At 37.0% G+C, this 27,446-nt stretch overlaps 1 protein-coding gene across 4 annotated transcripts; it reads right to left on the reverse strand.

Annotated features, from left to right (window-relative positions):
- Positions 1–1,643: 1,643 nt before the first annotated feature.
- LOC123561157 (uncharacterized) lies at positions 1,644–15,773 on the reverse strand. 4 transcript variants are annotated; one of them, XM_045353379.2, is made up of 5 exons: positions 9,491–9,582; positions 7,150–7,449; positions 6,725–6,885; positions 4,960–5,181; positions 1,644–2,424 (listed from the first exon to the last, which is right to left on the reverse strand). In XM_045353379.2, exons 2-4 carry the CDS (start codon positions 7,419–7,421, stop codon positions 5,072–5,074), a joined length of 543 nt encoding a protein of 180 aa, XP_045209314.2. In that variant the 5' UTR covers positions 7,422–7,449; positions 9,491–9,582; the 3' UTR covers positions 1,644–2,424; positions 4,960–5,071. The 4 variants fall into 4 exon arrangements, with proteins under 4 accessions (XP_045209314.2, XP_053372575.1, XP_045209315.2 ...); XM_053516600.1 differs by lacking the exon at positions 9,491–9,582 and adding an exon at positions 8,894–9,461 and having other exon boundaries at positions 7,150–7,431; XM_045353380.2 differs by lacking the exon at positions 9,491–9,582 and adding an exon at positions 8,894–9,461.
- Between the last annotated feature and the right edge of the window lie 11,673 nt (positions 15,774–27,446).

The raw sequence follows: 27,446 nt of genomic DNA on the forward strand, positions 1-27,446 counted from the left end.
ACACCTTGGGCAAGTAAGCAAATTTGAAACTTTCTTGTACTTTAGAACTAATTTGTTGACAAGAAAGGAAACTAATATTAGCCATGTATTTTATTAATAGAATGCATTTCTATTGAATGACTGAATGAATGCGAAATACATACAAGTGCAAAACTTTGACAAATGTAATACAGTTGTCTTTTTATTCCTGTCATTCCAATGTCATTTAGGGCTATAAAGTTTAGTCCTATACTAAACATGCTTTATCTAGAATGGACAAACAGCTCACAAAAAAAAATAATTATAGATACACCTCCAGTGACTATTTAGCACGTCATAAGATCCCAGTGAATATGATCATATATAAAAGATCAAAAATACTCGGTAGAATGACGCAAATTCGATTGACCACCTTTAATTGATGGTGTTACTTTAAGTAGACAGAGTACATCTATTAACCCGGGGCAGTAAGTGGGGTTTATCTTCTCAAAAGTACGTCAAAGTCACTTTGTGTGCCTAGATTAAACACAGAAATATATTAGCATGCATTTTTTCTATGTTTCAATTAAAATGTCTCAAACTCCATCGAATATTTTAAAACAAGCCACCTGCAAGCAACAGTAATTTGAATATTGTTATGCAAGCACACTTATCAGCTAATCAAGCTTTGTTAGAAAACAGTCACAATTACAGAGTAACCGTTATTCCGTTGCCGCTTCCGATCTTTCAAAGTCTGGAGCAGATTATTTCAATTTTGTTGAACGTTGAACTGAACACGATGTGTATCAACAGTTTCTCTGTCAAAAACAACAATAACAGAGTAGATTGTGTGCTGCTTTAAACAATGTATAATACAGTCTCTAAGAGCATGACACCTTACATAGAGCACCAGTCCCTAGTTTGGACTATGGACCGGTCGATAGTTCGGCACAGATTGCTGAAACAACGTCAAGACATTACGGAACAAGGAAATTCAGATAATTTATATCACTCGCCGAAAAGACTGTTCCGTGAATTAGGTGAAGGATATTCCAAAAGATATAAAAACAGGGCAATAACTCGGCAGTTACTGAAGAGATCCCGACGGAAGATGCGCATGCACCACCGCCCTACAATGACTACATTTGTTTGAAGTTTCATGAAGGTCCATCTATAGGTTACTCAGATACAGTCAAAACCCTATTTTTACTAAACCACGAAGGAATAAACTCTGCTTTTACTGGGTCAAAAGGGATATTACTTGTTAATAATGATCATACGGTAATTATAAATAGTGTGAAGTTTGGTGATTCTAGCTAAAACATTGAATTATACTGTTAGTTATATAACCGAAATCAAGTAGTTTTAAAATAACATTCCTAGGTATGATTGATAAATGTACTATCATATCTATTGGCAATAAAAGGTAGTTCTATTTGTCACTTCATTTGTTTAGAGGAGCCGAGCTCCGTAATTTAAGAACCAATAGTGAAATTATGTAATTGTGTGTCTGTAAATCTTATCGTCGTTATGTTGGGATTGCTCATATGTTTGTCAAGAAATTCACATTGACTTTAAACGTAGGTATATTTAAGTATAGAAAGATATACAAACCCGAACAGGATATTTGTAGGGAAAAACTGGAATGAAAAAGAAACAAAAACAGTCATTATTACCGAAGACGATTTGAAAAGAAAACTATTCATTTATTTCGACTTTTAGAAATTCATTAACGTCTGAAGTCTGTAATTAGTGAACATATATGTTAACAGGAAAGAACGTAAAAACTACCCCCAAAAATGGTGAAGAAATGTGTCTTTGAATGCATATTCCATATAGTGCAGTACAACAGCAAGGGAGTTTTACTATATTTTATTTCTACGTCAATATCTATAAAACAATTATTCATCCAGTTAATAATCATCCTCATCATCCAGCTGAGGTTCGGCACTGTGCCGAGAAGAACCCGGAACATCTCCGGTATGTGTGTTAAATTCTGGCGAAGAATTTAATATCTTAAACACGTAGTACATAATCACAATCGCAGCAATTAATACTGCAAACATGATAATCAAATGAGTAAAACTAAATGTGAAATTTTGTTCAGTAAGAAAATGTCTGGCTTTCAGACAGGTTCTTTTCGCTTTAAGTTCCATCTTTGTCCATGCTGTAATCACGGGTTTCACGGGATCGGGCTGTTGATTTCTGGGCATGACCATGCGCCTAACAAACTTCAGCGCGATGTTGTCTATGTATGGATTATCGATACCAGTCCCATCAGCATAACTGACCCAGCGTGTCCGGTTGTCTTCTAACGCACCTTGGAGACTGAATTGCTTTTCAATTGCCCTTTCAACCTGTTGGAACTCCTCTCAGATATTTGTGGCTCGTCCGAAGACCAATGGCACTTGTCAAGACCCCTCACAATGTCAAACTTTGTTATAACGACATAAATGTCTGCAGTATCTGAAATTATTTAAGATTCTTGATTTTTTGTGCATACGCTGACGAACTGATATACAATGCACAAAGATACAGATCAAACTCGGTCCCTCTAGAGATTCTTTTCGTTACAACTTACCTGAAAAATACGTTCATTTAAAGTGATATTTTTTACGTGCTGCTAATTGGCATGGGAACCTATGTTCGTTTACAGTTTTATACATTTTGCGCAGCCTTTAATTGATTTTAATTTGACTTTTTAAATATCATTATGATGTTTGTCTTTTATTACCATTTGCCGCATGTTTGTTTATAAGTTAAAAGGATGGAATCTTATTTCAGTCGATGCGTTTAAATTTGTTTCAAATGTATTACACAGCTCAACAAAACAAGAGCTGACAGAGGAAACAGCGCTCTCGACTATTTCGATGCTGGATAGTGAAATTGGGCACATCTGAGAAAGCAGGAGCTGCCACTAGAGTTTAATGACCCTAATATGGATGAAGATATTGTACAGTTTCAAATGTATAGTAATAACAGAGATAGAGGTAAAGTGAATCAAAACTTTAACTAAGTATAAAAGGGGAATAATTCATGGAAATCTTCTGCAAGAGTTATGCATCATGTATCACATCATGTTGCTAATGTGGAACAACTATTTTAAGTCTGAATCAAATTTATTTAGCAATAATTGAAATAGAGCAAAACTGTATCAAAACACTAACCTGAAATTCTAAGTAAAAACAGCGCACAACTCATAACATATTGATGCCAGAGTTATGGACCTTGTTGTCATATGATGTAAGTGGTGACGTGAAACAACCATTTAAAGTTTGAATCAAATCCATTTTCAAACAATAAAGATATGGTGAAAACATTCAAAACTAAACTGAAATTCTAAAGGAAATAAGGAACATAATTCATTAAGTATTTGCACCAGATGATGATGTCATGATGATGATGATGATGTAGAACAACTAAATTAAGTTTTAATAAAATTCATTAAGTAATAACAAAGATATAGTGAAAGTGCACAAAAATTAACCAGAAAGTTTGAATAATTTTAAGTTTGAATCAAATCTATTTGGTAATAACATGGATAGAGTGAAAGTGCATCAAAACTTTAATATGAAATCTTAAAAAAAAGGAGGCATAATTCATATTGGTGTAAGAGTTACGGCGCTTGTGTTAAATGATGCGGATGATGATGCGGAACAACTATTTTTAGTTTGAATCTAGTCCTGGCTTCCAAAACTCTAAATGCCGCTTTTTTATATTTTGTTTTTTCATAGTTGCGGCTTTAGAGTTTTGGAACAGGCCTACCATACCAAAATAAAAAGTTGTCCAACTTTTCGTCGCAAACGTAGTCAACTGAAATTTTGAACGAAGATGTATGGGTATCTTGATAAAGTAATCACTTCTACATCAGTTAACACCATTTATCAAATTCTGCAAGCAAATCTTACAATAAAATCGCCGATTTTTACAAGTCACTGTTAGATCAGCATCATTTCGGCGGCCATTGTTGAATAGCTACAACGAGATTCTCGCATGACGTAACAGCGCGAGCCGCTAAAAATATACATATAGAGCACCTTGTTAACAAAAGAAATGATTTATACATACAAGTTTTCTTAAGGATTTATCTATGAAAGTAATAATTCAAATCAATTTCAATAAAAAATAACCATTTTCCCAAGTTTTTGTGCCACCGGGATGCTGATGCAACTTCAAATACGAAGCGGCACATGTGAGTGCTCTCTTAGCGGTTCGCGCGGGTGAAAGGTCAGTCTCGTATTTCAAAGGAGCAAGATGGCGGCGTAGAGTAAACGTTTCAGACCAGTTCGAAATTGTCAGGTAGTTCTGCCATCAATTATGGGTTTTAATGCGTAAAATGTAGCACAATGGTAGATTTTATTATATATTAACTGATCAGAAAGTGCTGCTGCCAATTTCTTTTAAAATGTACAAACGCGAGCGTGTCAGATTTCTGGCACGATTATTGATATGATTTCCCTACGGAGTGCACTTCAGCGCTCCCGTCCAAATCCAGTATATAAACCGAGAGCGCTGAAGATCTTAAACTAGTTTGAATCCAATTCAGTTGGTAATAACAGTGATATAGAGAAATGCATCAAAATTGACCTAAAATTCTAAGTAAAAAGAGGATATAATTCATGACATACGGTGCCAGAGTTATGTACATTGTGTCATATGACGTAGGTGGTGACGCGGAACAAATCTTTTAAGTTTGAATCCAATCCATTTAGTAATTATATCTGAGAATTAGTGAAAGTGCACCAAAACTTTAACATGAAATTCTAAGTAAAAGGTGGATAATTCATGAAATATTGGTTCGAAAGATATGGCCCTTGTGCCAAATGATGTGGATGTTGATGAGGAATAAATATTTAAAGTTCGAAGCAGATCAATTAAGTAATTACAGACATGGAACGGACGCCGACGCGGACGCTGGGTCGTGTAGGATAGCTCTCCATATACTTCGTAAATCGAGCTAAAAAGATTAAAAACAATCAAATGAACCAATACTGTACTCACATTTGGCCTGTGCTGTTCTTGGGTCAGCCTTTTTAAGCACTTTTTGGAGGCAGTGAATCAAAACTGTTGGAACAACCTCCCGGCAACTGTGCACGAAAACTATTTTGGTCATTTACCATTCGGGTCTGCTCTTCTTAAATATTGTCTCCTTTAAAGAGCCAACTTTGTGTTCCTTCTGTAGTTCTTCCAGGTATTCTATGCTGGTTCCCGGTGGAATATGACCTTAACGAGAAAAGAAATACTAGTTGCAGTATTTAGGATCGACAAACGTTGTTCAAAACATAAGCCTATATTGACAAGAAATACACATTTCAAGGCATTTTCTTCAAAGAAAACAGATCCACTGTCGTCAAGAATTCCGCAACGGATACAAGAATTGCTTATTTCCTGTTTAATGAATACATAAAGATTACATAATCTCGCTAGATTTGTAATGTATTGCCTGCTCTCTTGTTTGACAATTTACAGCATATCAAAGCATAGAAACCAAAGCAGTGCGAATACCTCTTCTTAATATATACTTACGAGTTATCAGCCTGTATGTATTTACTAACGAAAACAAAACCATAAATTCAACACCCATCGGATGCGGAAAGAACATTCAATTAGAAATGACGTAAGTATGGTGCCCCAATGTTCAAATGAGTGTCCCGTCTTATTTGTCTAAAATTATAATCAATTCTGGTTGGGGCCTCCATGACCAAGTGGTTAAGGTCGCTGACTTCAAATCACTTGCCCCTCGTCGATGGGGGTTCGAGCCTCACTCGGGGCGTTGAATTCTTCATTTGAGGAAGCAATCTAACTGGCTTTAAAAATACGGAAGGTCGGTGTTTCTACCCAGGTGCCCGCTCGTGATGAAATAATGCACGAAGGGGCACCTGGGGTCTTCCTCAACCATCAAAGCTGGAAAGTCGCCATATGACCTATAATTGTGTCGGTGCGACGTTAAACCCAACAAAATAAGATAACTAAAACAATTTTGGTTGATATAACACTATAAACAAGTATTTGTGTATCCTTAGGACACAATTTTATACAATCTTGAAGAATATGTATATTTTTGACAACAGAGAAACTGACGTCAGACGACCTACAGCTTTTCCCGAAGAAAATGAAATTACGCAGGCTAAACCGTATTTGTATTGTTCTACAGTCAGGGTTCAACTGCAAGGGTCACCCTGTCTAAAAGTATGCGAGTAGACATTGTTTGCTAATGGAGAATCGAATTTTTCACCTCTTTCTTACGATTTGAAAATATCTAGGTTTGAGTAGGACATGTGAGCTTTCTATCTATGAAAAGATATTTGTGCAGGCAAAAAAACACACATCCAAAAGGTGTCAGTAATGAAACAAGGATATATGGAAATTTTTCGAACCTTGTCAAATCGTTCTGACGGCCCTTTTTGATGTTGTCTAAAAGTGTCAGTATAAGACTCAAGTATCAGATATTTCTGTATTTGAGAGCTGCTGGCCTAGACATTTCAGTCATATTTTCAAAATGACTGTCGTATAATAAATGCTGATTCTAAAAAAGCGTAAATTGGCCATCTGACGCTAATATTTTTTATTACGTTACATGTGGGGAAAGGATATAATAAATAGGTCATTGCCTTGTGTCCGAGGCCTGGCAAATCCACTCGAGCTGAATACAACATATATGCATGAACAAACGGCATTTAGCACAGTGCAAAGTCGCTCAAAAATTATTCGGGGCATTCATAAAGGAACAGGCAAATGAAAATTTAAAAATATATACATATTTTACCTCCGATAAGAAGTTCTAGAATTTCCTGCAAATCCTCATTGTCGATGTTATCCTTTCCCGCAACGTCAAATATGGTAGGCAGATGGGGCAATATTTCCTCCGCAATATGTAGCTCTTCTACATTGCCTGTATCTTCCGCGTTCACGCCACAACTTGTGTATCTTCATAAAAAGAATAGATCAATCGATAGAAATCTAGTATGTTCAATTTATTGATAGTCTACAGACCTGAATTAAGTGTAAAATGAATTGTATTATAAAACAGATTTATAACTTACAAACGATTCTCATGAGAACATGTGATAAATTTTTGTACCGTTTTAGGGTTTTAAAACGAGATTCGTCTATCATTTCAAGAAGTTATTAACAGAAACACAAATATTAACAGCAAACCAAAGTAACACACACATTCAAGGTCAGTATTACCTCTCCAAAGTAAATGTTTTTGACTGTGTTGAACCCTTTCCTACTTTAGCCTTAGGTATGTACTTCCCAGACAGGGCCTTAATTATTGTGTTAATAATTGAACTCTTGCCAGCCCCAATCTTTCCAAGCAGCAGTATTTTCTCTACATCAGTTTTGTCCCTTCTGTTACACAATCCAGCTATCTCTTCTAACAGTTGTTCGTTTTCCCGCCGTATTTCCTCATGTTCAGTAGTCTCAGCTTCCATTTCATTGATGTCCCCCGTGTCTGTCATCTCTCTCTCTCTGTATTGAATTAATTTACTGCAACGATAGCTAATAGGATAGCGTGCACGTTTCTCTCAATAAACGACACTTTTCTTGAATTGAATACACACAGTGATTTAAACCTAAATTTGACTCCAGTTAATTATTCCTTAAAATTAATAAATGTTGTGACTTTAAAGTGATAATTTTATGGAAATTCTTATCAAACGTAATAAGTGGATTGCATTTTATTAATGTTTAGGAGTATATCACAAAACAACAGATCTTTTAGTGAATGAACAGCATCTTGACACACAACTCATCTGTCCGATACATGTTTAACTGATCTGCGGGATACTTAAAATATTCTAAATGAGTTGTCCCCCTTTGATTAAGAATGTCATTTGTAATGAAATAAATGTAAACAACTGTCAAAAACAATGTTTTACCTAGTTATGTAAAGTCTAAACACACGCAAGATGTTGCAAATGCATCAAAACGAAGACAGGTAACCGCTTTTTTAAAAAATGATGTGTTTTTATAGGCGCTTGACTGTCCAGAAGTGTGGCCCCTTCAAGCAGTCCCTTTTCAAAATTCAATACATATATGAATAAATTGACAATGGTTTTGTAAAATGATATAAATGTTTTATGTGCTGTTAAATTTTCATGTAAAACAATGCTTTCTGTCTATGATTTGATGGCGTTCGGACTTTTTTCTCCGAAACATGGATCTATACCTTAAGGTGATGTCACTTTTTGAATTTCTGGTGAATAACAAAAAACAAAGAATATTCAGTTCTTTCCAAAAACCGTTATATCATGATTCAACCTAATAGTTTCCTTTGTTTACCAGAAAGGAATATATATATGAATAAATTGACAATGGTTTTGTAAAATGATATAAATGTTTTATGTGCTGTTAAATTTTCATGTAAAACAATGCTTTCTGTCTATGATTTGATGGCGTTCGGACTTTTTTCTCCGAAACATGGATCTATACCTTAAGATGATGTCACTTTTTGAATTTCTGGTGAATAACAAAAAACAAAGAATATTCAGTTCTTTCCAAAAACCGTTATATCATGATTCAACCTAATAGTTTCCTTTGTTTACCAGAAAGGAACAATTCTTCAATATTAATATTGAGATTTGATACATTTATAAGAGACAATAAACTAAAACAATAGACATTCATATGTGACGTCGGTGAGCTCAACAAAGCAATTTCAAGCACAAATAATAATGTGGAATGTAAAGTAAGTTACACATTACAATATCCATCAAAGATACTTTCAAAAACAATGCATTTGCAGAATAGAGAGATAAAAATAATTTTGACAGCTCGTGAAAAATAATGACAAATTTTGATAGGTATATGGTGACTCGTGACCTATTTTTTTTCTGATATTTCTAACTTCCAGCTTGATTTTCATAAAATGGGTATTCTTTATTGTAGCTTACAATTCATACATTAAAACAATAAAAGAATATATTGTTACCTCACTGTTGTTTTGTCTATCCATCTCTCGTACGAATTCCTATTGTTTCAGTCATTTCTCAGTAATTAGAGCAACTCACAGTGATGCAATCATACAAAACACATCCCTTATGTTCACATAGATATTGAGGATTTATCTAATGAGCACATGTATTTGAAACATAATTTCAATACAAAATATGTGTAATAATGCTACACTATCTCAGCTGTGACGTCTCCTTAATTCATGCAGGCACGCTTTAATGCCGACTATCTTTGTAACGGGTAACTCGAACTTCTTATTCATGAAACAATTACTTTGTTAACTCATTGACGAAAGATAATGTAGAGGCTTTATTTATAATCTTTAAGCCCTAAAATAGTATTGATTACACTGATATGAACATTAGCAACGTAAAATCCGTAATATTAGCAAAATTTAACACACATTCTCTTGTAATACATGTATTTATGTACTTTTATATTTATTTGGAATTTACTGACGTATCACTAACAGCGTGAAAACATTTATATTGGTCCCATTTGGTATCAGCTATAAAATATATCATGAAACTAAACTTCCTCGCTTTGGATATAAATATTTACTGACAAAGCTTACCTTAAAAAGAAAATGGCTTCCCTTTAAAGCAAAAAAATCTGCAAATATTCAACAGACGCAGTAACCCATAAAAGTCTTATCGGCCAATGAAAATACTATACGTGCTTTAAGGTCGCTATATTTTCAGAAAACTGTACTGTATTTATAAATATAATCAGTACACAGGTAAAGTATGTTATTTACATATGCGTAGGAGCGAGTTTAAAGAGGCACCAAAAAATAACTTTATTCTTTTGTATTTCCATGATGGTAATTATACATGCTTAGCATGAAGAAAATGAGAAATAACAAGTATCTAGTTACAAATTGACAGTGACATATATTAGGTCAAGACAATGTGTGTAATGTCTTGACATTATATTGAATACCTGTAGTAATATGTACAGAAATCAGTGTATTTTAGTGAAATTTCAATTACATTTTGTTTCTACAGTGTAAGATAGTTATTCATCTATAGTTTTGAAACTGTTGATAAGTGAGTGACTGAATAAGTTTGCAGATGAAGTTGTCAAAACACATTTATTCAGGAATGGCCTAAATAGTCCACATGGAAACTGGTATATTACCTGTATTTCAAGAATGATTTTCGTCAGCTTTTTGTGAGTGAAAAAAGTAGGTCAATAGGTCGTAGTGGGTTTTTAAATGGGGTGAGGTGTGGGGGCTGGCAAGGGATCCCCGGTGCATTCATGCCAAAGCCTTGTCCAGGGGCCAAATGGGCCCTAGGCCCCCTCAAGCCCATGTGTTTTAGCAATCTTCTTCTTCCGTATACAGGACTCCAATAACTGGAATGTACTTTGTCCACGGTTGGGTTGGGGCAAGACAGTCACATCTCTAAAGGCTGTACAGTTAAAAGTTGACTATATACAGTTAAAACTATGGTACACACATGAGCTGTCTACACCGAGTACAGAGGCAGAGCTGCTACCGAGGCATGGAGAGCAGCCTTGAAAGCCTCGATGTCTGAGATGTCCGTGACCATGGTTGGCAAGCAGTTCCAGTCCTGTATCGTCCTGGGAAAGAAGGACTGCTTATACACAGTGACGTTCGTGTATGGGAGAAATAGCCTCCTGGAACCCCTGGTTCTGCTGTCGCTGCCTCTGACAACCTGTGCTTCCTCTGGAATGTTCACTAAGTTGTAGGAGATCTTAAAGAGCATGGTCAATCGTAAGATTCTTCGGCGCTCTTGAAGAGGTTCCCAGCCGAGTCCATTAACCATTGCTGTGACGCATCCCGGAGTCCTGTCAGTGTAGTTGTTGCATGCGTATCTGGCAGCACGACGCTGGACTTTGTAAGGGTCCCAGGAAGCTGCAGCATATTCCATTGTAGGCCGCACCATTGATTTGTAGGTGGTGTCGCGGACCGCTTTGCTGCAATCTCTCAGGTTGCGGCGGAGAAATCCAAGTGTTCGTGATGCCTTGGCTGCTGTTGCTTGAGTGTACTTCTCCCACTGAAGGTCGTCGCTGAGGGTTACCCCCAAGGTACTTGGCCCTGTCGTTAACTTGGAGACCCTGACCATGGAGATAGTAGCTGATCTCCCGACAGAGACGTTTGTTTGTTGTAATCCTCAGCACGGTACATTTATCCGGGTGGAAGCTCAACTGCCACTTGGATTCCCAGGCCTCCAGATCTGTGAGGTCTTCTTGGAGCTTGGTGGCATCTTCCTCATTGCGGATGTGTTTATATAGAAGCGTATCGTCATCAAATAGGTTGGCTTGTCGTGTTGAGCGACCTGTGAAGTTTCCCCTTTTCTCTATTTTGTAATCACAGCGGCGTTGTTTGTGCCGTGTGGCGGCCGTAAAAGGTCTCCCCGTACATTCAATCAGGGCTGTTATATTTCGATCTTCTCAGATCGTTCAGCACGACTTTTATGTCGTGTTATTGGTACTGTTTAGTTTCTCAACATGACCATTTCGGCCTGGGTGGTTCCAATACTCCCGCTTGATAACCTTGGGTATTGAATAATCACCCCTTGGATATGTTGCCTGCTTTTTAATTTTGTCTTTTGGCAGTTCTTGTGATACGCAGGCTCCATAACCTTAGATCCCCTTCCTAATTTCCAGTTTGTTTAGTTCTGCCCATTGTTTTCTCGTTTGGGGCAAACCCATTATTTTATCTGGGGACCAAACTCCGCTCTTCATGGAATTATACGCTTCAACACGTGTATCATTGAAGGTTCCATGTTCACCGCCGTTTGAATACATTTGCGGGTGTCTCTAAAATTGCTTTTTATACTATTAGGATGTGTAAATGTTGAATTTTGCTCAACCCGGGGCTAGAGGGCGTGGATGGTAGCATGCATTTCCACTACCGTCCATGAACAGGCTCAATCAAACCGAGCTTGCAATATTTTTGTTTTTGTCGTGTTGAGCGACCTGTGAAGTTTCCACTTTTCTCTATTCTGAGACGACTGACAAACAGAGGGATGATCGTTGATGTATACCAGGAATAAGAGGGGTCCCAACACTGTTCCCTGAGGTACTCCTGAAAGAACTTCAAGTTTCTCTACAATGACTTGTTGTGTTCTGTTATTTAGGAAAGATGATATCCACTGAAGCGTGTTATTACGGACGCCGTAGAAATTTAGCTTAAGTAAGAGACGTTGAAATGGGACCTTGTCAAAAGCTTTTGCAAAGTCCAAAAGTATGACATTCACCTGATCTTTTCCGGATTTGAGGTTCTTGGCTATACCCTGGATGGTAGAGATGAGCTGAGTCTCGCAAGATCGTTTTGAGCGGAATCTGTGCTGGCTAGGAGTAAGTATGTTGTTTGAGGTCAGATGTTTAATGGCGGTGCTGAAGATGATGTGTTCTAAAAGTTTGCTGACAACAGAAGTGAGGGAAACTGGTCTATAGTTAGAGGCGATGTTCCGGGGGCCTTTCTTGTAGATGGGAGTTATCAGGGCTTCTTTCCAATCAGCAGGTACCGATCCAGTGTCTAAAGAGGTTTGGAATATACATGTCAGTATTGGTGCCAATTCGTCAGCTGCAAGAGTGAGTAGCCTGTTCGGGATGCTGTCAGGTCCTGAGGCTTTGTTAGGTTTGAGGTTTTTCAATAATTTCTCGACGCCAGGAGTTGTAATCTTAATAGGTTTCATGGCTTGTATGTTACTTGGGCCAAGATCAAGAATACTGGAGAGGTCCTCTCTGGTGTAAACAGAATGAAATTGATGATTGAGGATCTCAGCTTTGCTGTTACTAAGAAGAGTTGAGATGCCAGTTGCTTCTTGCTTTTTACTCTTTATGTATGAATAAAACCGCTTAGAGTTATTGGTCAAATCCTGATCGACTGTGGTTTTGATGTAGTTATTGTGGGCTGTGCGCATCTCCCTCTGGGTCTCAGCTTTCAAGGACTTGTATTTATCCCAATCCTTCTTGCTACTGGTTGATTTGGCCTTCTTGTAGGCTCTTGCCCTGCGTCGACTTAGGCGTCGAGTCTTTGTAGACACCTAAGGATGCGTAAATCGTGAAGAACTGGTCTTTGTTGGGACATGCGTCTCAATGATGCCAAGCAGTCCGGTCTTGAAGGTGGACCACATGTCATCCAAAGTTGTAAAGTGGCGGTCCAAGAATGATGTACATAGGTCAAAACATGCTCGCTTGATGTTGTCTTGGTTTATCTTTTTCCAGAGGAGTATCTTTCGTCTAGGATGTCTTGAACGGGTAACTTCATGCGTTGTATTGAAAAGAACTATATCGTGATCACTTCTAACGCCAATTGGTGGTGGGGGTTTACAGCGTGTCATGAAGGCTGGATGGGAAGTTAAGACCAGATCAAGGGTATTCTCATTCCAAGTGGAGAAGTCTACCATCTGTTCAAGGGAAAGGTCATGTGACAGATCCAGGAAGCGCTGACTGACTCTGTGTGGGTAAATTCTGCCAGTGATGATGTTGATGTTGTCTGCCCACTGGATGTCCGGGACGTTGAAGTCACCAGACACAATGAACACAGCCTTCTTGTGAGTAGACCTCAGTGCAGAAATCTCCTCATAGGTTTTGAGAATATACTGGTCGTCAACTCTATCTGGAGGCCTGTAATAAGCTCCGATGACCATTTGCTTTTTCTTAGGTAGCTGGATAAATTCGATGTTACTACCAGAGGTAACGTTCGTAAACTCTAGGTTGTTCTTCACAGCTATAATTACGCCACCGTGTGCATCTGATTTCCGGTCGTTCCTGTACACGTTGTATCCCAAAGAGGGATTGAAAAATTCTGATGAGCTGATGTCGCTACTCAACCAGGTTTCCGTGCCTATGATTACGTCGGGAGAAATGGTCTCCACAAGGATAACAATGTCCTTGCCCTTTTTACGTATGCTCTGGAAGTTGACTGTAACGATACAAAAGTGTTTCTTGTTGTTATGATTGCTAGGCGTGGTAGGCTTGGGTGAGGATGCTGCTGTTGGACTGCCGATGGATGACATAGTTGAGTCAAAGTGTAAATCGCTTAGTCTGGCTGCAGAGGTATGGCTAGGAGTAGAACATGTCTTGTCGCTGTCTGATGAGTATATGCTACCAACACTATAAGCCATAGAGGTCGGTATATCATAGAGTACAGTTGAATGGTTTGGGTTTCCAAAACCTGTGCAGTACCATGAATCAGATGTGTTAGCGAGGTGATCATAGACTTCTGTGGTCATCCCGACACACGATTTGTGGTTCCACTGGTCACATTTATTGCATGCGATGGCACGTTGGCCGAAGTCTACTACTTCGTTGTCGCATATTCCACATGGGTACCTCTGTGGGTGAGGCGGGCCAGGGTTCTGCTCAATGCCAGCGATGAGAAGGAGAATTAGTCGCTGAGCTGATTCATGGGGGTCTAATGATGGTTTAATGTCATGTAGATGGAATGATATGGCAAAAAATCGTGCAGGATGGTAAAAATGACAAAGTACCTGGAGACAGGATATGGAGGACTGTGCTCACAAAGGGAAACAGTGCTGGGAGCGACTGTGAGCCCGTCACTGATCTCTGCAGGTGGTTCACTACGATTTGACACAAAGGCTTGTTGAATGCCAGTAAAATTAGCAAAGTGCCTCAATACCGGCTGGAGAGGACTCCAGCTAGGACAAGTTGCAGTAAATCTTGTGACTTGGTGGGGAGGAGTGTAGTCCCTATGGTAATCCATACGTTGGTTTACAGGGGATACATCATTGATCTCAGTATGTTGGTTTACAGATGGTATTACCATTTAACTCAGAAGTGTGGAGGAAAAAAGCGAAAACTGGTACAAAAAGCGGTTCTACTCACGTGCGAATCTGGGGTAGTGTAATTTCTATGGTAAACCAAACAAGGAGTGACTAGGATACTACCAATAATGTCTGAAGGCTTGCTGTGTATGGTAAACACCAGCAAAAGAATGATGTACTTCATTATTCAGCTTGTTGACATTTGAAAAGTTGTTGTTGTGCCACTGTGGTGATCGGGGTCACTCACGGGTAGAAAAGCGTCTGTGTGATGCAGATTTTAAAGGGAAATTTTCAAAAATCTTTCAATCGGATAAAAATCCAATAAAACTAAATCTTATCAGATCGGTATGGGAGGCTCTGAAAATAAATGTCAAAACGGTTTCTTGTTGATCTTATCTTGTAATCGTCTAGAAAATGATGATTTTGATGCTCACTGGAGAAGGTGACTGTCTTGCTCCGCCAGGTGACTGCCTTGCTCATTAAGTTATTCTGATGCATTTCTAATGGACCATTGTGTTCCTGTTAAAACTGCAATATCGGGGCGGGGGTGCGTAGAAATATCAAAACTTAAAAAATAGATTTTGGTACCGAGAGGTCGATACCTCTATAGGCGTACGACTACGCGCTGAACTGTCTGCAGTGTAACCTAATCGGTCAAAATATGTTTTGTTCTAATCAAGCGTGCCCTTTTCTTACATTCTTCCGTTGAAGCCCTGGATGTACAATCAAATAGCGCTGCGTTTGTCTACATGATTTAAACTTTATTATTGTGACTTGTTGTTCTGATAATATTTCATGTAGTTGTATTGCACTAAAGACTGAAATAAAGATTGATTTTGCGTAAACACATATTGGGTTAGAGGCTATTTGTAATGAATATGCATAAGTCTAAGATGGCGGCGCCCTACGGGAAATCGGATTCCTTTGACGATACTCTTGTATCCATTACATGCTCAGTCAAGTGTGACATGTTCGCCATAAGTGTTCCTTCCCTTGAGAAGGAACAATAAATGTTATATTAGACTGCAAGTTTTATCTCTTTTCCAAAATATTGGTGGGGGTGGGGTGTGGGGGCGACAGGGGGAGATGGCAAACTATAGTTCGACCCCTCACTATCCTAGCTTTAAGGGGGGCAGTCCCCCCTGACCCCCGGGTCCTACGCCTATGATTTGTGTAGGAATTTGACATGCGAGCGTCAAATTTGGAATCAATTGTTTTCCAACTGCGTTTAAGGCCTATGTTATTTTGAAATTATGAATTAGGTGGGTGGGGTACATGATATAATTTCTGAGGAATTTCGACGTTATTGTAAAACAAATTTTATTCCAATATAACAATACATTAAAACCATGCAGCGCTGAACTCTTACTTTAGTTAAAAGACTAAAGTGGGAAACGTTATCAGTACGTTCGGGTCACAATTTTCGGGGTAAGTATACTATATATCATCAAGCATTGTTGCACCTTAAATTGGTAGCAACGCGTTTTGGTAGTCACTACCAAAACGCGTTAGACTCAACGAAATTTGGTAGTTTACAGAATTGTAGTACCAAAATGCGTCGGATATGTACACATCCAACAAAAAACGGTATTAATAAAAATCACATGATTTGCAAAAAAGAAAGATATTTTGTGACAAATGGTCAATATTATTTCAAAGAGTGTCATGATGGAACTTAATCGCTCATCCGACCTTGACCTTTCAATCATGAAAATATATTCAGTCAAGCAGGACCATTGGAATACACGTGAGTCTTACTTTGACATATATCGAGAGATATTGAAGGAACTTGGCACAACTGTTTACCACAATTATTTGATGCGTCGGACGCATGACCTGACCCTGGGACAGGTTTCAAAAACGCTCATAAGTAAGTATAGACTGTATAGACTGTTTGAGGTTAAAATTCTAGTGATTCACGAGAAACGGTCACATAAGACGATCTGTATAATACCTTTAAAAGTATATGCAAGGTAGATATGCAACATTTATCCACCAAAATTCGTTAGAAGTTTTCAATGTTGTTTAATATAGTGAAGTGAAATGCAGTTAAATAATCCAATCCCGTAATGAATTTAATTCCGATGGTTACCGATTAATTTATTCACAGAGAGTTATCGAGGTCGGCCGAGTAAATATCAAGCACTTGTATTTTTGTATACCGGGCATAACTTTCTCGTATATTCACCTGGTGCTGGAAAAAAACTTTTCGTACACCCCGGGGAGTAGGACTGTCGTTGGACTGAATGCACAAATGTAAACTCCTGAATTGTTACATCTGTTTTAAAGTTGAGTTTCAGTTGCACATTAGCTAAGCGTCTGTCCATTACTCGACTAAATGTTGGTATCTTGGAAACATGAGCCTTATTATAATAACTGAATATTCAGGATAAATACTTTATGCGACTTGGAACGAGAACCATATATCACATTAGGACCTCCACAGAGGTGGCGTCGGTAGCAGCGTTCTAGTTGGCGTCCGCTTATAAATTTACATGTAATCAGATCCTTCGCCAGAGAATACTGAAAGTTTAGCACCAGACAGTGCAGATCCTTCGCCAGAGAATACTGAACATTTAGCGCTAGAGAGAGCAGATCCTTCGCCAGAGAATACTGAAAATTTAGCCCTAGAGAGTGCAGATCCTTCGCCAGAGAATACTGAAAATTTAGCGCTAGAGAGTGCAGATCCTTCGCCAGAGAATACTGATTCAGTGCCAGAGAGAACAGATCCTTCGCCAGAGAATACTGAAAGTTTAGCACCAGAGAGTGCAGATCCTTCGCCAGAGAATACTGAAAGTTTAGCGCTAGAGAGTGCAGATCCTTCGTCAGAGAATACTGATTCAGTGCCAGAGAGAACAGGTCCTTCGCCAGTGAACACTGAAAGTTTAGCACCAAAGAGTGAAGATCCTTTGCCAGAGAATACTTAAAGTTTAGCTCCAGGGAGTGCAGATCCTTCGCCAGAGAATACTGAAAGTTTAGTACCAGAGAGTGCAGGTCCTTCGCCAGAGAATACTGATTCAGTGCCAGAGAGAACAGATCCTTCGCCAGAGAATACTGAAAGTTTAGCACCAGACAGTGCAGATCCTTCGCCAGAGAATACTGATTCAGTGCCAGAGAGAACAGGTCCTTCGCCAGTGAACACTGAAAGTTTAGCACCAAAGAGTGAAGATCCTTTGCCAGAGAATACTTAAAGTTTAGCTCCAGGGAGTGCAGATCCTTCGCCAGAGAATACTGAAAGTTTAGCTCCAGGGGGTGCAGATCCTTCGCCAGAGAATACTGAAAGTTTAGCACCAGACAGTGCAGATCCTTCGCCAGAGAATACTGAAAATTTAGCGCTAGAGAGAGCAGATCCTTCGCCAGAGAATACTGAAAGTTTAGCCCTAGTGAGTGCAGATCCTTCGCCAGAGAATACAGAAAATTTAGCGCTAGAGAGTGCAGATCCTTCGCCAGAGAATACTGATTCAGTGCCAGAGAGAACAGATCCTTCGCCAGAGAATACTGAAAGTTTAGCACCAGAGAGTGCAGATCCTTCGCCAGAGAATACTGAAAGTTTAGCGCTAGAGAGTGCAGATCCTTCGTCAGAGAATACTGATTCAGTGCCCGAGAGAACAGGTCCTTCGCCAGTGAACACTGAAAGTTTAGCACCAAAGAGTGAAGATCCTTTGCCAGAGAATACTCAAAGTTTAGCTCCAGAGAGTGCAGATCCTTCGCCAGAGAATACTGAAAGTTTAGTACCAGAGAGTGCAGGTCCTTCGCCAGAGAATACTGATTCAGTGCCAGAGAGAACAGATCCTTCGCCAGAGAATACTGAAAGTTTAGCGCCAGAGCGTACAGATTCTCTTGATCCTCAGATAAAGTGTACCGATCCTCAGCCACAGAATACAGATTCTCAGCCGCATACTTTAACTTTGCTACGATTAATTGAGAGACAGCGTCATAGGAATAAAAAATGCGTATTCCTTCTATATTTCGCTTTGATATGCTACCATTGCACGTACAAATTCAAACAGTGAAAATTTGTCTGAAGGAGAATCCATCAAATACGATTTGTTTTAAATAAAGTAGAGCATTTTTGAGAAATAATTAAGTTAACAGGAATTCTCAGACCCAGCATCTACCTTTCTGAAGGCATAGTAGAGGAAGTCCCGCAAAGAATCAGCCTTTAGAGGATTCTTTTAAAATGTGGAAGAAATAGCGGTTAATTTTAGAAATAAAAAAAATGTGATAAAGGAACCAAGATGGTCAAATACACTAGTCTTTGTTCAGTCTAACGCAATTTGGTAGTGACTACCAAAACTCGGTCGAACTTTGGTAGTGACTACCAAAACTCGGCCGAATTTTGGTAGTGACTACCAAAACTCGACCGAATTTTGGTAGTTTCTACCAAAATGCGTTGCTACCATTTTGAGGCGCGGTAATGGAACGCATTTTGGTAGTTTGGTCTACATCAGTGGCTGGGCTCATTTTAATGATACACACGGATGGGAGAGATAAAAGGGGAAATAACAACCCAAAACTGTTAAATTCTGAGCGTGCATATGGGGTCTTAAACATATCTAAACGAAAATCAGAAATACGATATATATTATATATATTGTTTCATGTAATTTTGAGGGATCTTATACGAAGCTTACTTCGCAGTAAGATAAACTGTCGTCATCATTATTTTCATCCTCAATATCATCACCACAATCATCATTTTTCATTATTATCAGTTTCATTATCATCATTATCATCACTACCATTATCATCATCATACAGGTCGTCATAACCATTGATTAAATTCTATGAATATTGAACAATTTCACAACACAAGCATATATACGTTACTTTGATTACAAAACATTTAAATAATTGTAGGGTATGCACTGTCAAGTTTAAGAATTGAAATGTATACAAAACACAATCAAGAACAGTAAGAAATAGGAAAATGCTGATCATGTGATTAATATGTTTAATGCTATGGAAAATAATCATTTTCACAACACATGCAAAATATACGTTATTTTGATTACAAAACATTTAAACAATTGTAGGGTAGCTCTATGCAAAGCTAAAGGAAAGCATTTAGTTTTTGCATTGCCAGCTTTCATAGCCAATTTTACATTGTAGCCTCCCTTGATTACCTGGCAATTCGAGCATTTTTGGATTGTTTCCCTTAGGCAAGACCACAGGATTAACATATTTCGATTATCTGATACCTGGTGAAAATCGATATTCCATTGTTTATTGGAAAGTCAGTCTACCTTTCAAGTGTATCAATTACCGAGAAGGGGAAACACTTTATTTTGGTTAATAAAATTAATATGTGACAATTTTAAAATTTATACCTATTTTGGCATTTTTATGAAAAGGAAGATATTTGTTGATCAAACCAATGAATGATAAAATACGGCTGCTGGTTATCAAACTTGCGCGAGAACTTGATGATTATGCCCATAAATATTCTGACCAAGTTTGGTGAACAATAAAAAAAAGTTTGGTTAACATCGGACAAAAACTGCTCATATAAGAGAGCGGAAACTGTCAACATTCACAATTCTGAGTTATTCGGGGGTCATACCTCCAGAGCTACTGAGATGATCTGACTGGTAATAGATCTTGACCAAGATATAATGCAAATCAGCATACTGACCAAGTTTGGTGGATATTGGAAAAGATTGCTTAAGTTTAAGAGTGGACGCTGCCAATACTTGCAATTTTGAGCAATTGAAAGGGCGAAACTCTAGAACTACTGGGACGATCCGGGTGATTATCGAACTTGTCCCAGATGTTAACATTCTGACCAAGTCTATAGAACATTGGATAAAAAATGCTCAAGTTAGATAGCGAGCCGCCCGCCCATCGCAGGTGTTCTTACAATGCGTCGTATACAAATGAAGAAGAAAGCCAAAATCTGCGATAAATATTAAGAGAAAATCATTCGCATATATGTACATAAATAATAAGATACATGACATTGTATACCTCATTGCGGAGCAAGTTTCATTTCTCAGTAAATTATATATTTCTTACAAATCTAAACACACAGAACCCGCCATTTCCATGTGTTGCCAGAGGAGGACCCCAAAATACCACTCGCATGTATACATCAAAATAAAAATAAAAATCTAACGACGGAGAATTCAGTTTTTGGAAAATTAGTCAAGTAAGCCCAGGCCCACATTTTACCATTTTTTACGTTGTGTTTCAAAGATATCTGTGATTTACTTTTGAAACCCCTCACCTTTAAAGAGAAAAAAACCTTTTTTGTCGGAAATATTTATCTGAGACCCCTTTACACGGCGCACATAATTCACCATTTATGTTTAAGTGGGATGTTTTAAAAAATATTTTGGTGGAGGACCTACGTGCCTTCCTCACATATATACTCCGTTTCACACATAAAAACAACAAAACAATACAATGTTATTGCAAAGGAAACGTCGTTTGAAGCCCCTTTCACACTCTCAGGAATCTACATTTTGGTTGTTTTATACGAAAACTATATATCGAGAGAGAACTCCGAACACCCTCTCCGACCATTTTTATGAGACATTCACTCCTTTTATCTCTCTCTTTTATGCGTAATGAAAAAAATGAGCTCAGCCCCCGGTGTAGAAAAAACTACCAAAATACGTTCCATACCATGATCCTTAACACATCATATGTACCATTGCAACGTATTTTGTCGCTACCAAAACTCGGCCGAAATTTGGTAGTGACTACCAAAACGCGTTGCTACCATTTTGAGGTGTAACAAAGCATAAATGCGAAAAAGTATAACATACATAGTAAAGCTGAACTATCCGTGTAAATGAGCTGAGAGCTATTTTTCTATTTCCATTTATTACTTTTCTAAAAACACATTACAATTAACCAGGTGTCGGTAAAATTTGTCATTGTTGTGCACATGCTTTTACACATTAAAGAAGTCCGAACTATAGGTATGGTGTGCGAGAAGGGCCTGAGCGCTTACATAGTGCGCATTTACAGGGAGTGTATTGCTCAGATTGATATATTAAATATATATTTGACATTATCATAAGTCCGCAAATGGCACCAAAAATAGCAGTATTAATTTTGTAATAATATAATTTATTTACATAATTCAACAGAAAAACTCACACAATTACAGAGGAAATATTTTTGTGAATTATAATGAAAATGAAATATTAGGGAACAAAAATACAACCCAAGAAAATGATACACACCAAAGAAATAAACAAACGGAATATAATAAGGAAAAGCCGAGCAATCGTGATGTAAATCATATTGAAACCGTGATTACCACGTCACGTTAGAAGACGTATCAAGATAGAGAAGACAACATGTCAAAGATATTTAAAGGTCATTATCGTGGTCGAATCAAATCATACTACGTCGAGGGCATAGCAAAAGACTCTACAGACGCCGGTCTCTATGAATATTTAGAGGGTGGTGATGTTGAGGTGCTAGGAAAATGGATAGGATTGCCGACGAACGGTTTTTAGGTATAGAAATATACTGTAACAATAATGATAGGATAACTGCATTTTGCGTATACATGCCCTCTTCCAATTATCCAAATGATCACTATACTGACTGTCTCAATACATTGCAAGCCTTATGCAACTCCTACTCAGAAACTGGTACAATTGTTATTCTCGGAGACATGAATGGAGAAGTGTCCACGCACTCTTCTAATGACAAACACTCTTACAGAGATCTTTCACTAACTAAGTTTCTCAAGGAAAATGAAATGTCATCTCTCGTCCATTTAACTTCGTACAAAGGACCATATTATACTTTCGTTACTATGGAAAAAACTCTGGATCATATCATTATGTATAATTATGATATAGATCTAGTTACCTATGTTGAAGTATTGTATAGTGATATTTATCTTGTTTCTGATCATCTGCCAGTAATGGCAACAATAAAGACATCTGTTACACAAACACATATTACCAACTCAGTCGCCAACTTTGCATGGCATAGAATTACCGAAGATAACATTAAGCAATATCAATTAAACTTAAGCTCGCTGTTACAAGATGTTTGTAAGGAAGATGTAAATTCCATGTATAACGATATTATCAGAGCAATCTGTCTCGCAGCAAACAACACCCTGCCCAAAGCGAAATATAATAGTCATGCAAAACCTTACTGGTCGCCGGAAGTTAAAGAATCCCATGAAATGGTTAGCAGACGGTCGCCCGAGAGGCATGGTTCACGAATTCTATGCCACATATAAATTATTGAAACGGGAATTTGCCAAAACTCAGAAACGCGCTATTGAGCAAGTAGAAAATAATTTTGTTTCACAATTAAATGAAGCAGCCGAAGGCGATAATCGTCTATTTTGGGGACTTGTTAAATCAAGGAAACGAAAATCCCGTTTAACATGTACACATCTCTAGACTGAAAACGGTCTGACGCGAGATCCTGAAGGCACTAATGAATTTTTAAGATATTTTCAGAACCTGTATTCACCTTTAGGCAGCCAAATATTTTTTCAGGCTCTCACTTGGGATAACCCCATTTATTTTTGTAAGGTATGAACATTTACCAAACAATAACCATAAAAGAAGTCATTAAACAACCAATTCATACAAACATATGAATAATAAATTTAGTGATATATTGAGCACAATAGTTACTTTGCCAGTGAAATAGAACTTGTTAGAAAACGAAAAGACAAGTGAAATTGGACGAAGTTTCTTTTGTCAAGCTTACAAATATTTTTTCATACACAACATTGTGAAAATATATACGTTAATGTATGTATCTGACTTACAGACTTAAGTGTAAAGTGAGTTGAATTATGATAAAACAGATTTACAATTTACAAACGATTCTCATGAGAAAATGTGATCAATTCTTGTACCGTTTTAGGGTTTTAAAACGAGATCCGTCTATCATTTCAAGAACTTATTAACAGAAACACAAATATTAACAGCAAACCAAAGTAACACACACATTCAAGGTCAGTATTACCTCTCCAATGTAAACGTTTTTGACTGTGTTGAACCCTTTCCTACTTTAGCCTTAGGTATGTACTTCCCAGACAGGGCCTTAATTATTGTGTTAATAATTGAACTCTTGCCAGCCCCAATCTTTCCAAGCAGCAGTATTTTCTCTACATCTGTTTTGTCCATTCTGTTGCATAGCCAAGCTATCTCTTTCAACAGTTGTTCGTTTTCCCGCCGTATTTCCTCATTTTCAGTAGTCTCAGCTTCCATTTTATTGTGTCCCCCGTGTCTGTCATCTCTCTCTCTCTGTATTGAATTAATTTACTGCAACGATAGAAAATAGGATAGCGTGCACGTTTCTCTCAATAAACGACACTTTTCTCGAATTAAATACACACATATTTAAACCTAAACTTGACTCCAGTTGATTATTCCTTAAAATTAATAAATGTTGTGACTTTAAACTGATTGTCTTATGGCAATTCTTATCAAACGTAATAAGTGGACTGAATATTATTAATCCATGCAGGCACCCTTTAACGCCGACTATCTTTGTAACGGGTAATTTGAACTTCTTATACATTTATGAAACAATTACTTTGTTCAATTCATTGACGAAAGATAAAGAAGACTCTTTAAATAATCTTTAAGCCCTAAAATAGTATTTATTACACTGATATGAACATTAGCAATATAAAATGAGTAATATTAGCATAATTTAATACACACCCTCTGTGTTTATGTACTTTTATAATTATTTTTGAATTTACTGACGTGTCACTAACCAGCGTAAAAAAAACATTTCTATAGGTTCCATTTGATATCCATCTCCAGCTTTTATTATATTTGACTGGCTTCAAAATATTCTTCTCAGGCTTCATGAACTATCTTTAAAAAAGTTTATCATATTTTGTTGGATTCCTAGTCATGTTGGTATTCATGGAAACGAGGATGCTGATATTGCAGCAAAGAAATCCCTTATATTATCACAATCTAATTTGAAATTACCACATACCGATTTTAGACCCAATATAAACAAATACATTTTATCTAAATGGCAGTCGTCATGGAACCGTGCTTCATTCAATAAACTTCATGATATCCAACCTACTCTAGGGGAATGGCAACAAGGGAACAGATCTGTTCGCAGGGAGGAAGTTGTTCTTTCTCGCTGTCGAATAGGTCATACCCGTTTGACTCACTCTTACCTTTTGAATAAAGAAGATCAACCCGAATGTGTACCATGTCAAACACCGCTAACTATTAAACACATTTTAATCGACTGTGTGGACTTTGCTACACAACGCAGTACATATTATGACGTTCAATCTTGGAGAGAATTATTTGACAACGTTTCAGTCGGAAATATTTTATCGTTTTTAAAGCAGATAGGAATATATCAAAAGATCTAACACTTCTTATTTTTATTTACATCTTGCAATAGTATTATGTTTGCAGCTGATATTTTAACACACACGTACATACATTTTTACATTACTGTTTTTAGATATGCTTTACATTTTTACATGGATGCTTTTAGATATGTTTTACATTATTCATAGTGTTCTTTACATTTTTACATGGATGTTTTTAGGTATGCTTTACATTTTTACATCAATGTTTAGGCTTTACAGTTGGCGTTTGCAATATGACTTTTTTCTCGGCGATATATGACCATTTTGTGTCGATTCGCCGTAAAACCCAACTCACTCACTCACTTGACTGGCTTATCATAGTAGGTTGTCCCCCTTGAAAATTATCCGATAATCAATATTGGTTTCCCTATTGATATTACTTTGAGCAATAGATTATATAGGCAATTTATTTCTAATGATTAATTTCAAATATGTCTTTTGGTTTGTGAATATTTTATCAGATATGACAGTAAACTTCAATTTTTTCTCTTCAATTTGATGTGACTGAACATCTTGCATATTCCAAAAACTGACGTACGATTCAATATAGTCTTTTGAAATAATAACGTTCAGAATTGTCTAATTAGTAAAAAAAAAAAGAGAATAGAACATAGCTTTGTTTTTTCACCAAACTGTTATTGAGAACAATACGAATCAACATAAATTACATAATTTCCGACTGAAAACTAAATATCTTTAAAATATTGAAATATTGAAACATTCGACGACAGGAGAAAAACTACTTCAAAGAATAATTTTACAATGAAATAGTGTAATTTGCAAGTTAGGCGCTCACTGAAAGCTGGTAAGAGGGGGTGGGGGTGGGGGTGGGGGAAAAGAGGAGGTGTACATTTATTTAAACAAAAGACACAGTATAGTTTCCACGATGTATATTTTTAAAATGAAATCCAAGCTTGAAAAAAAAAAATGGCACGCTTTCCATGAGTTTGCACGGCAGGATTATCTCTTTAGTACGAACTACATTTTTTTGTCACAGTTTTGTTCGTGGAAAGCATGAAAAACAGCCACCTTTACAGCTAAAGTCTTTAGTTGACACGATAAATTTGATTTCATGATACATTGTATAGTATGTACAAACACGTACATATCTGAATGGCATATTTGATTTATGTATAATCAAGTAACTTAGACACTATAAATAAGAAGACAGGATGAATTAGAGCTAATATTTAAAAAAAAATGAGTTAGGATCTCTATGATACACATACACCAATGCTGATCAGAAAAAAAAAAGAATCAGAAACTTGATTCACAATTCAATAGATTATTTCTTTCTTTCTTTGATTTCTATGGAAAACCTTGGATCGAGACCAGTTAATAAAACATGTGTGTGCGTGTTTTAGTAACATGTATGTTTTTTTTAAACTGTTAAATTGCTCGGGTTTTTCTTTGCCATTGCCTGTCTTATTACTTTATTTTATCATGTTTTAAAGTGTAAACTTCTAGGCATGAAAGTTAAACAAAAGTACCGTTATATGGACAAGAAAAATAAGTCAGAATGGGAAAACATGTATCTTCACACAAGTTTTGTTTTTCTCGTGGAAAACTATTATGTATACATGTGTTTGTGGGAAAACTCGTTTATGAAATAATTTTCAGATTTCAATGTTTGGCGGGATTCAAAGTTTCAAAAGAAAAGAAATTTATCTAAATGTTTTCATTTTCTGTTACATGACAATACGAATTTTGCAATATCATAAGCTAATATAATGTTTTTTTTTACAGAAATATTTTATACCTTTACATGAACAATACTTCTATATGAATCTATAAAACAACATGATTTATATCAAAAACTGGCCACATGTTTTGTTGCTTTCTATGGAGTAACATGCGACCTTAATTATTTCCTTGTATTACGGTTACTTAAAGCAAAATATTAAATCAATGCAAAATCCATAACAAAGAATTATTGACTTAGGTCATGAATCATTGAATGACACGACTTTAGCTAATGTAGCTTTCACACAGTCAATAATTAAGGGAGAGAATTCTTACAAATTCTCGTTAAAAGCTGACCATGAGCTGAGAAATATATCATAAAACTAAACCTTCTGATGTAGAATGTAAACATTTATTGAAGATGGTTATCTTAAAAAAGTAAACATTCACGAACGCAGTAACGCATGTATACAAAATCTTATCGGCCAGCTTTAAGGTCGCTCTATTTTCAGAAAACTGTACATGTACTGCATTTATAATTATATTCAATGCAAAGGTAAAGCATGTTTCTTACATTTGTGTAGGAATTTGACATACAAGTAACAATTTGAAATCAGTTGTTTACCAATTGCATTTAGTAAGTATGTGTTGTCAATTTATAGGAATTAGGCTGAAACCAAAATGCAAATGTGACAAACGACTGGCATTAATCAAAATAAACACACATTTTGTACTAG

Source organism: Mercenaria mercenaria, chromosome 10 (assembly GCF_021730395.1).
Source record: "Mercenaria mercenaria strain notata chromosome 10, MADL_Memer_1, whole genome shotgun sequence".
NCBI classification, from domain to species: Eukaryota; Metazoa; Mollusca; class Bivalvia; order Venerida; family Veneridae; genus Mercenaria; species Mercenaria mercenaria.

Excerpts from the sequence above, each read along its gene's own strand:
- LOC123561157 (XM_053516599.1), bottom strand. The coding sequence starts at position 14,126 with ATGACCACAGAAGTCTATGATCACCTCGCTAACACATCTGATTCATGG.